Genomic DNA, 12,189 nt, shown 5'->3' with positions numbered 1-12,189 from the left:
AGTAACGGTGATATATTCAAACGGTTTTTTTTATTTTAAATCGGATAAAAATTGTTACCTCTAAAGTGACCACAAGCTAATAACGTGATTATAAGTACCGAGGTCTTTGCGAGATAGACCTATATTTTAAGTTTCGTCAAAATCGTATAAAAACTGTGACCTGTAGAGTGACCACAACCAAATTGTGGACAGACAGACGAATGGACGTCCGGACGGACAGGGGCGACAACAATATACGTCCACATGAATTTGTGGGCATTTAAAAAATAGAAAAAGCCTGTGCATTACAATGATTTTATTACATATAGCATGGATATAAAAACAAGGTAATGTAAGGGTCTTTTCTATTTTGCTCGTTTTCTCTTATCTATTGACAGTCAATTCTCTTTATGAATTATCAGATATCCTGTCACAGTCTCATATAACAATTATCTGTGAGCAGAAATTCGTCCGTGTATATAAAATTAACAAATGAATTAAAAACTTCAACTGAATGCAACAATAATGTATATATATGAAATATGAATTGATTATCAGCTCATAAAGTTATTAAGAATTTCACTAAAACCAGAAATCATTATCAAGATAAGGTCACCATGGATAGGCAGTGCTCTCCGCTAACCATATTTGACAGCTCTGTTTTATATGGTCGGCATCATAAATCCTATCTCTAGTCAACTTTATCTTCAAAATAAAGACCGTTTCAGGAACCTGTAAGTATAGAAATGAAATGTCTCAGTTCTAAATATTTCCTTTTCTTGGTTTCACATTTCTAACACCTATTAGGTGTGGAGTGCACACCCTGGTTAGTTTTATGTACAATAGCACAACAGAAACTGTATACTACATGAACTTGCCCTTAATTAAAACAAGAAACAGCATCAGGTGTTTTTAAAAGAATAGACAGTTTCTTCAGTAAAATGTACCAAGTCTGCCTGGATCAGTTTGTGTTACTATGTACCCAATGTAAACAGTAGATATATACTACACTAATCCACACTAATATGTACTTAGATTATTTAACATTTAATTAAGAAAACAAAATCAAAATACCAATGCTAGATAATGACCCAGTCTGCATTCAAAAGATCGATCAAATTTCAACCATTTTTGGACTGATATTCCTATTAGAGATTCATCTTTCACAACATTATAGTTAGCAAGTGATTCTTGTAGCGCTAAAATGATACATTAAGGCTTTAACCCAGTAGTTTTCTTATCAGGCATTTGAGAGTTCAGCAGTGATACAAACCTTTTAATATCTTTTGTTGGATTAACTCATAATATATATTTTAAGACTTTTTAGGCATCTCACAAACATCTCCATCACAAACAGGTGCTGCCTTGGCACCATCATCACCTGTTGGAACTTCAACTTTACCATCTATACCTAAGGCTTTTAAGACCTCATTCGGATCAACATGATCGGCCGGATTATCTTGTTTAAATTCTAGTAACACTTTACCACCTATTTAATATACAAATAAACAATGGTATAATCCCAAAATAAATAAAGGACACTTATTAATTACTTAAACATTTATCTTTGTATAAAGTATCGAACAATCAAATTACTTACTGATGTAATAAAACTAAATCACTTAATTTTAAGATAGGTGGCCATACAATGAAACATAAGCCTACACCCACTTGGAAAGGAAATACTTTTCTTCACCCTACAGCTTACTCTTTATTTCAAATTCCAACTGCACACAGCACCTTAGTTTTTTGTCCCATCCTGACGAATAGACACTCTCCTTCCCAGGCCCTCCATCCTCCACACTGACAAGGGGGAAAACTGCACCAGAAAATCCTTAGGAACGTTCTCTGCCAACACTTGTAGCGAACCCAGGATCTCCTGGTTAGCGAGCCAGCATCTTACTCACTGAGCCACTGCAGCTCACACTTGGAAAGGAAGACATGGTGAATGAAAAATCAAGGCATCACCAGTGTACTGACCTTGGTCTATAACATATGTTCCACCTGTCTGCATACCATCTCCCTCTAGTAAATTACCTCCCACTTTTTGTTCCTTAGACTGTAAATATATAAACATTTGTTAGCTTAATCTTAAAAAAAACATTTTCATCAATTCCATTTAGTTCTTCCTTTAAACTGACCCTTAATAATAGATTCGTCTTAAAGCATTGGGCACCAATCTAATATATGTATGTTGTTTTTGTTGAATCATTTTCGTTGTACAGCATGTTATTAAATATTTAAAGTTTAAACACAGATCTTGTTGGAAGTACCAATACAATAAATATTGTTCAATTTTATCAACCATTTACATTTTGATTCCTGAGATTGGTTGTGTAGGTAGGGGTGAGATAATCCTTAAAAATGTTGGATTATTTAACAAAAATTAGTCCAAGTTACCACTAGTTTTCAATCTTTTGTATGTAAGATGGAACAAATATTAAAAAAAAGTTTTGAGCCAAAATGCAGGATTTTGAAATTTTGTTGACAATAAAGTGCATGTTCACAATGCTATATGGAAAGAAATGGGGTATTCGCTCAGTCATATTTAAATTTTATTACCATTTTACAAATTCCAAATAATGATAAATGTTTTCTTGAAGTCAGGACTGCAGCCAAAACTTCTAGCGTGAAGTTCCGCTACAAGGTCCTCCCTAATAAACAAACTATACATTTTTGGAAAGCTTATAACACCAGGAACACAAATCCAGAGAGTTCCAAGCAAACTGTCTGCAATAACTCGATTTAGGGCCAGATGAAAATTGTGATAATTGTCAAGTAAATGCTATATTTATACTAAAAATCATGAAGTGTTTGCAATAACTGATTCAGATGAAAATTATGATAATTGCCAAGTAAATGCTATATTTATCGTAACAATTGTGAAGTTGACATAAAATTAAATATTTGCGAAAACACCTGATGCCTTCATCCTATGAAAGAAAATACTATTGATTAAATTTTGATTTAAAGCAAATGCAGAAAACATAATGGACAAGGGAGCATACAGAATTTTGGAAATCCAATTACGGTAATGGGAGTTATCTCCCTTTAAGGAAATATCAATAATTATTGATAACAGTATTTTATTTATTTTATTTAAAGAAACATCAGAGAATGGATAATGTGACCTTATATCATTGAAATATAATTGTATAATTGAGTAATTAATCAAAAATAAACAACCATCACAGCTTTGTGGAAGATTCGTTTTAGTCATTCAGAAAATTCGGGTGACAAAGAAAAAAATCGACCAAATAGGCTCAGTCTCCCACCCCCCTCTCCCAACTGAGATTGGCCCCCTACGCCCATGCAGCCCCTTACCTGTTGTTCAACCGATTCAGTTTGTTGAATCAAATATTGTATTCCCTCCCATCCTGTACCACTGAGTACAGACGGAAAACCGCACTGGGGTTGTCTTGTACATGAGATCGAATCATATCGAATTTGATAAAAACACATTGCAATGAGCTTCTTGAGGACTAAAATTTGATTTGACTTGATATTTTTATTTAACCAAACTAAACAGTGTTATTCCTTGTTTCAGGTGAACAACCAAACGTGTCTGATGTTGAGGACAACATCATACTTCGGAATTCGCATTTTGGCGGAAACGGACACCTGTCAAAAACAAAGTACGAAGCCGTGTTTGTAGTTCGTACTGGTTGCGGATCCTCTCTAATGCAAACATTTTGCTTGGAACTCTCCGGATTTGTGTTCCTGGTGTTATAAGCTTTCCAAAGATAGGTTGCCAGGCAACGAAACATAGGCCCACAGCAGCTAAATCGTCCGGGCAGTCAACAAGAGTTGTCGCATATTTTTACTTTTTTCGGTAATTAAACATTTATAATACACTAAAATCTGATTAAGAGCAACAACCATGCCAACGTTTTGTATACAAAACTTTTAATACTGTATCATGGATTTAGCTGTTCCAAGTCATAAAAATTCATTGAAAATCAATATACTTGTTCGTCTCAAGATCTTAAACTCTGTGTATCAATCCGAAGTCAATCGGATATTAACTTTGGCCTCTAGAGCGTCCACAAGATTTTTCAAAGTGATCAAGGGCCATAACTTTGGCAGTAATTATCAGAAATCTTTGAAAATCAATAGGATTCTTCGCCTTGTGACCTCAAACACTGTGTATAAATTTAAAGTCAATCAGATATTAACTTTAGCCTTTAGAGCATCCACAAGGTTTTTTGAAGTGATCAAGGGCCATAACTCTGGCAGTAATTATCGAAAATCACCGAAAATGAATAGACTTCTTTGTCTCATGACCTTAAACACTGTGTATAAATTTAAAGTCAATCGGATATTAACTTTAGACTCTAAGAGCGTCCACAAGATTTTTCAAAGTGATCAAGGGCCATAACTCTGGCAGTAATTATCGTAAATTGCTGAAAATCAATAGGATTTTTCGTCTCATGACCTTAAGCACTGTGTATAAATTTAAAGTCAATAGGATATTAACTTTGGCCTCTAGAGAGTCCACAAGATTTTTTTGAAGTGATCAAGAGCCAGAACTCTGGCAGTAATTATCGGAAATCGCTGAAAATCAATAGGCTTCTTTGTCTCATGACGACAATATACAACCACATTTCAATGTGGGCGTATAAAAATGTATAGTTTGTTAAGAAGGGAGGACCTTGTAGCGGGATTGTGTTTCTAAGCAAGCTAGAAATTTTGGCTGCAGGCCTAAGTGATCTAAAACTCTACTCTACATGTTAGCATGTAACTTTAAGCCTCAAAAATTTAAAACTTAAAACATTTACCTCCGAAACAGCATCTCTTGATTTTTTACTAAATAAAGCTGGGAAAATATTAAAAAAGTTAAATCTGAAAAATAAAAAAATATATATAGATTTAATTAGAAATATAACCCACTCGAACATAACCACTTGATTATACTTTTTACAATGTGATTCATGCCGCTGATCGTCAATATCATTTTATAGAAAAATATCTAATTTTTCACACCTCAATCCACACTAAAATGTACTCCAAGTATCTCACATTGGACAAAACCAGAAGAAATGAGCTACTCTTATAGGTGACACTGGCTTGTTTATATGGGTTATAGACAAAATGGTTTTCAAACCAAAATAACCCCAAAACAGAAAAAAGGTTGTCAGAACTGATATAACTTTTATTCTTTCAATGGCATTTAGTAATTGGAACATAATCAAATAACACACTATTTATGGATAACAATTACTATGGTTTATTTCACGGCGTCTTTTCAACAAGATTTCACAAGTCGTTATATGCTTGATAACGACTTGTGAAATCTTGTTGAAACGTCCGAAATAAACCATAGTAATTGTTATCCATAAATAGTGTGTTATTTGTTATAACTTTTAGTTAATAAAAACAGCCATAGATCGGTCATAACAGCGATTCACACCAAGATAGCTAATTAAATGTTTATTCATTATGACCTATTTTTATGAGTAATGATATACATTTACATAAATCTGACAAAATCTTTTGCCATTTTAACCAGTCAATCTTTTGCCATTTTAACCAGTCAATCTTTTGCCATTTTAACCAGTCAATCTTTTGCCATTTTAACCAGTCAATTTGAGCTGTTCTGGTCTATAGTTGTTTCAGTCATATCCCATTGATATTCAATTGCGAAATTTTTAATATATCATCTCTTTGTAAGGACTGTACTGAATTGAACCTTTCTTGAACTGATATTCCTTTTAAAATATCTTAAATGGCGATTATAGACTTTAAAGAGAAGAAAAGTTTTGACTGATGTATTACCTTTTAAATCCTAAATCTTTGTAACACTGTTTCTTTAAATCAATATACAATTCTGAAAATAAAATATAGGTTGCCAGGTAATGATCATACAATTAAAGCAACTAGAAGTCATACAATCAGTCCTTAATGGTTGTTGCATTTTGATGCTTCAGGTAGAGTTCTATGACAAAACCATGGACAATAACTCATCGAACCAAGTAGAGAAAATTTGATCTGTTTACAGTAAAAATCAATGGGTTATAGATTAAATCAACATTTGATTTATAAACTTACCACCACTGAAAAATTTGCCCGCTACAAATTCCTCGACCCCTATTTCCTCCAAGCCAATTGCCACCAAACGAACATTGTTAGCATCCAGCTGAGGTTTCAGGGCACTGAGTTGCCTCGCTCCGAGGCGACAGAACCCTCATCCAAACCGTCTTAAAAATGTGACTACCACTCTCTGTGAAGACCAAAAACTTTCCATGGCAACCATCTGAAATCAAAATGTTAAGATTCCTATTAAAACAAGCCAAAACGAACATTGTTAGCATCCAGTTGAGCTTGCAGGGCAATGAGTTGCTTCGCTCTGAGGCTACAGAACCCTCATCCAAATCATCTTAAAAATGTGACTACCACTCTCTGTGAAGACCAAAAACTTTCCAAGGCAACCATCTGAAATCAAAATGTTAATATGTCTATCAAAACAAGCCCTGATATAAACCCACATTGCACAATTTTTATATTTTTATAAAGTATCTAGCAATCAAATTACTTATCAATCATTATCACGTTATTAATGTAATTAAGCTATGTTTCACCAATCTTATTCAATTAAAAGTAAAAGCAGTGTTCTAAAACACTGACCAATCTGATTGATTATTGATATACATGTATAATACTGTACTGCCTCTCTCGCGCAATTAGAATGTTACCCAGTATCGTATTCCAAAGTCTTGGCCATGTAAATTGCTTATCTCAGCTGCTTAACCTGAGCAGAAGAGGCTCATTACCAAAATTAGTTTGAACATTACTCAAAAGGCTTACAGATCTCTGTCAATTTAATGTTACAGTTTTATAACTAAAGTCTATATATTAGTAATCGTATATATAGGCCTATTTATATAATTCTATGTCGGTGTCATCTGACAACCAATGATCCACTTGACATTGATGAATGATACTAATTTTTTGGCTTAAGGAAGGAAGCCACTCAATGAATGAGGTTAAACACAAGAGAATACTACCGTGTACATGTATATAGACTGGAATAACCAGACGCCAAAGACTGTCTAAAATGCCTTTCAATTTGGACTCTTTGTGTATAAAGCCAAAATATATATAGGCCTACCTGATTAGAAATTTCAGTAAAACAGAAATGATTGAATATAAATCAGTTTATATACATTCATATTACATGATATTGATTATATCTGTTGCGACCCATTTGTGACCATTAGTATTAGGCTATATCAAAGAATAGAGATTTAGCTTCTTTATTTAAGACTAGAGGCCCCTCAAAAGATTTTAATAAACACTGTCACAATATTTGCAAGTCAATCATGATGAGCTAATTTAAAGTAGCTAAGTCTCTAACTCAATATCATCCAAAGTCTTCGACATTGAAAACACAAATTATTTATCAATTTAAATCAACACTGATGTAGTGATCTTACCGGGAAAAGATGGCCTTCTGATATCCAATATTTAAGTTATTAACACAAAATAAACATTTAACCATTGGTACACGAATCGTGTGCCGTAATGCGTTTCAGCGCCATTTGTAACAAGGGACTCGAAGAACAAAACTCAGGGACGTACATAACGATTTTGTTCGGATGGGGGGGGGGGGTGTTTAGCCAAAATGCAACCGACTGATGCACATACCCCTAGTACAAGTTTTCTAGGGGGCATGTGCAGTAGCGGATTTAGAAGCTGGGAATAGGTAGTGGAGTGGGGGCTGTTCCAAATCTAGGGCGCCATCCACAATCCCACCCCACAATGAATGTCAACAAAATACTGGTAGAACATAGATAGTACATGTATATAATTATATAGTTGTTCGCCGATCGTTGTCTCGCCGGAAAGCAGTTTTATTTATGTTTATGTCATATATGATGATTGTGCCAATAACACTGCTCAAGCAACCTGAGAAAATTTTGAAAAATTGAGTCAATATCCTTGCATTTGAGGTCATTGCTGGGAGAAATTCTTGTGGACAAGAGGACCAGAAATGTGAGTCAATGGGACAAAATCTTGAGATCTGCCCCTGTCAATTCCGCCTGTTTTGCAAGAATTGACCTAACATTTGTACAGTCTGACTCCCCACGACCAGTGGTACTACTAATATAACTGGACAGTTCACTATAACTGTTAATATGATAGTGCCGAGACAGTATAAGACAGCAGAGGAGTGGAAGAATAATGTTATAATGGAAACGAGCGCCGTTTATTAATTTTTTTGGACTGGGCCTGAAAATTTTAGTCAATGTCATAGCAAATGGAACCAAATTCTCGTTAACAAGAGAATAAGAAATGGGACAGAATCTTGAGGCATATCTGTCAATTTCGCCTGTTTTGTGAGAGTAGAAATAACAATTCTACAGTCTGTTGACCCACAACCCACTCACTAGTGGTACTACTAGAACATGGTGATTTACTGTAACTGTGAATATGATAGTGATGAGATACATGTAGTATAAGAAAGAGGAGTTGAAGAATGATGACATAATGGAATTGAGCGCTGATATGTAACTGAGCTTTTAATTTCTGAGGGCACTTTATCTCAATGGGGCGCTTACTTGGTCTCTGAAATGCCCTGGACTTTGGGGAATTCTGAGGGTCAGAAAACACTTACTACAACATGAGTAAAATATGTTTCAATTTCTATTGGGATTGAATATGCAACAAGTAAAAATTCTTAAGTGCAATAGATGGCCTTAAAATTTCATAATTTAAAGATATTTTATGTATTTCTGAAACAAGCTATACTTCCGATAACTTCTTACCAACTGTTCGAATAATATTATTCGTATGACATTCGAGAATATAATCTGAAATATAAAAATCTTTGTAACAAGCTCTCTCAATTTCTTAGACCAACATATCCATAACAGGGATTTTTTTTTTCAAACATGACAATCTGACTAGGTTATCTTACACTATCCTGTTGCAATTTAGGTGCACGGATTCACACAAAATTAATCCCTTCTATTTTGCCATTGTTTGTTTACCTCATTAATTCATTTAGTCTGAGACCGACTGCGGTGAGCACATTTTTTGAGACCGACTATTTTTTTACCATGGGGAAAACATTTCTTAGAACAACATACTCACAACAGAATAAGAGTGCAAATCATTTTTTCAAACATGATAGTTTTGTGTGACGTATGCATAATTTTGAGACGGATCGCAGTAACTGCACTTATTTTGAGACCGACTATTTTTCTCCCTGAGGGAAATTTTGTTCTTAGACCAACATACTTACAACAGAATAAGAGTGAAACACAACATTTTTTCAAACATGATAAATTGACAAGGTTATTTTATACTAAAGTTTTGCGTGAGTAGGGTGACGTATGGAGTGAGCACTTATTTTTATACCGACTGCTCTTATTTTGCGACCGACTGCACTGATTTTGCGAACGACTATTTTTTTTTCTGGTACCCCTCCCCACATTTACGCTACAAGTCATGTCAAACGGTGACGTCATATTCTTATCTGGAGATTTAACACAGAGGTTGGGAGCGATTTCCGAAGTGGGGGGTCTGACAACAATAATTGAGGGACGAAGTCCCGAAAACGAAGCGTTGCGTAGCGACATGACAAGTGTATTGCTGGAGGTGCCGAGGGCATAACCGGCGTGGGGTTTGGGGTCCGCTTAAGGGCTCCACGAAAAATTTGAAACTTTGACGTGATTTTTTGCATTTTTAAGTAAACCAAAACCCTCCTGCTAACACGAAAGAAAAGCTGACCATGACTCACCACTCATGTTATCCATGATGAGAACAATGCCAGTTATAATTATTATAAATGTAGAATGGGACGAACTAACAAATTTTTTTTTTTTTTTTTTGCAAAAAAAAGTGGGGGTGGGCTGAAGTCCCCACAGCCACACCCTGTTCCGCGGTCCCTGTTAAACATGCACAATAAATACTATCGGTGTAGGCTGGAATAATTAGATGCTAGAGATTGTCATTCAATCGAGACTTCTGGCATATTTCGCCGAACATAAATTGATAAATGATTAAAAATTAAGAGTAAAAACGGAAAAGGATTGAATGTAAAATCAATTTAATTATGTACATTCATATTACATTATTATATGCATTGCGACCCATTTGCGATTTCGCGTCAATTTCTAGGTCCCAAATATTTGCGATTTAGCTCCTTTAAACACACAATGATAAACAGGTCACCTACTAGGCTGGACCATGGACTTTGCGTTTAAAATTAAGTTATTAAAAGTCTGACATCCTGGCGATACGAATAATAATTTTTAATTATCAAAAATGTCTCTACATACCTCTCCTGACGTGAGACTCTTAACAGCATTTTTAGCTATTTTACCGATGTTCATCTTGTCATCAACTTGTACAGAAGAACCCGGTGTCAAAAACTGGATGTTAAATTCTATCAGTTGTATAACCAACTTATATAAACCCCAAACAATCACTGTGATCCACTCCAATATGATATACAACATCACGTGATAACCAATGTGATAGCTCAATCGGTTAACCTCGTCTATTACAATCGGTCTACCGTGGATAATAAACGGGCACGTCTTTTTACTTGGGCAGACAGAGACTCCGCTCAGAACCTATAGCTAGGCTTATTCCAGGGTCTTCGGGTCAATAAAACTTAAGCAAAACACTGAAAATATAAATACATATATATTAGTATTACAGGCTTGCGAACAAGACAGACAGAACATGTAATCAAAATAGAAGAAAAATATAAATATAAGGAACATATAGACCTAATTATAATTATTGGCGTGAACTAAATACACAACAAAGAAATAAAGAGAGAAACTATTCATAGCCTGGCAGAGGTGTATTTAATACCTAGACTGAATAAGTCTAAATCATAACAATACTTCTATAAAATACAAGAAAACAACCACATTAATTAACGATCAAGGTTATTATTATTATTACATAATTAAAAGAATTAAATGCCTATTAGAATTAAGTTATGCAGGTTAATTTAATATAAGTTTAAGGGGTTGGATGGCAGAATGGTTAGTGCTTGCGCGGTGTATGAGGTCTGTCATTGAGTCAACTGGCGTGGTTTCGATTCTCCGGTTGTACGTGACAAGGATTATAGGGTCGCCTGTCCAACCTCGTGAGTTTTCTCCCGGTATTCCAGTTTCATCCCACTGCTAAAGACCCCTACGCTCAAGCGAATTATATTGAAATAAAACTGAACCATATATTAGTCCCGAAATGACCTAGTTTGTGTTGAGTGGACGTTACCCCCCCACCCTCTCTCTCATACGATTTTACTATATATATATAGAGAGAGAGAGTGGTCCAAAGGCAGCTTTGAATATGTGTGCTAAAAAACTAAACCTACTTGTCTGCTTGATGCATCTCTAACGACAAATAAACCTAACTCAAATGAGCACAATTCAGTTACGAGCACGTGCATTCGCTGCACTCAGCAAACATAAGCTCAAAATATGCATTCAAGTCACAATAGTCATTCACTCTTATTTGTCTATGGAGCTCTTTAAAAATAAGAAATATAAAATACCTGCATGGATTTAGAATATAATCTCAGTAGAAACTGTCCTTCACAAAAGGTCCTGTTTTGTAAAGACAAGAAAGAAGTTCAGTTTTAAGGCGTAAGTGAACTCAGTGAACATAATTACAGCACAGCAAACTTAACAACAAATCTTGAAATCTTGGCCATCCTCTAACATAATGAGACAGAACAAATGACATGAACCAAACCAACACCAAATCAAATCAACACCGGATATTATATAATATACTCTTTATTATTCTGAAACATAAATAATATCCACTCTACTGACTTGCGATATCAATCCAGGTGGAACCGAGCGTTAAATACTACATTTTACAGATATCCTAGATGGAAGGGGAAAGTAACCCTTATTTGCTAATTTCTTACCGATTTTTGTCTGCGATATCGCCTTGATGTAGCAACAGTTATACCAGCTGCTGGGAGTCACGGTGGCTAAGTGAGTAAGACGTTTGCTTGCTAACCTTTGAAGTCCCGTGTTCGGGACTGGCAAGGGAAAACGTATAGTCTTTGGAATGGGACGAAAACCCGAGGTCCCGTGTACATATTGGCATGCACGTAAAATATCCCTTGGCAGTTGGAATTCGATGTAAGAGTAGGCCGCAGCGCCGCTGTCCGGGCAAAATTTCCCTCATATTAGCACACTGTATGACGTATGCCCGTCTTCATTAGCAGCACAG

General features: G+C 35.3%; 1 protein-coding gene and 1 long non-coding RNA gene across 2 annotated transcripts; both read right to left on the bottom strand.

Moving 5' to 3' along the window:
• Positions 1–280: 280 nt before the first annotated feature.
• LOC130013564 (prostamide/prostaglandin F synthase-like) lies at positions 281–6,223 on the bottom strand. Its single transcript, XM_056102270.1, is given in 6 exon segments — positions 281–711; positions 1,253–1,468; positions 1,960–2,038; positions 4,758–4,821; positions 5,755–5,806; positions 6,028–6,223. Coding segments are annotated over 5 exon segments (567 nt in total). The 3' UTR covers positions 281–711; positions 1,253–1,292.
• A 66-nt stretch (positions 6,224–6,289) lies between these two features.
• On the bottom strand, positions 6,290–11,515 carry LOC126828266 (uncharacterized). Its single transcript, XR_008788731.1, has 3 exons — positions 11,498–11,515; positions 10,263–10,612; positions 6,290–6,411 (listed from the first exon to the last, which is right to left on the bottom strand). It is a non-coding gene; the product is annotated as an uncharacterized LOC126828266 (long non-coding RNA).
• Between the last annotated feature and the right edge of the window lie 674 nt (positions 11,516–12,189).

The sequence above is a fragment of the Patella vulgata genome, chromosome 7 (assembly GCF_932274485.2).
Source record: "Patella vulgata chromosome 7, xgPatVulg1.2, whole genome shotgun sequence".
Classification (NCBI taxonomy): Eukaryota; Metazoa; Mollusca; class Gastropoda; family Patellidae; genus Patella; species Patella vulgata.
Note: the sequence above shows the minus strand (reverse complement) of the source record. Positions and strands in the feature narration are given on the sequence as shown.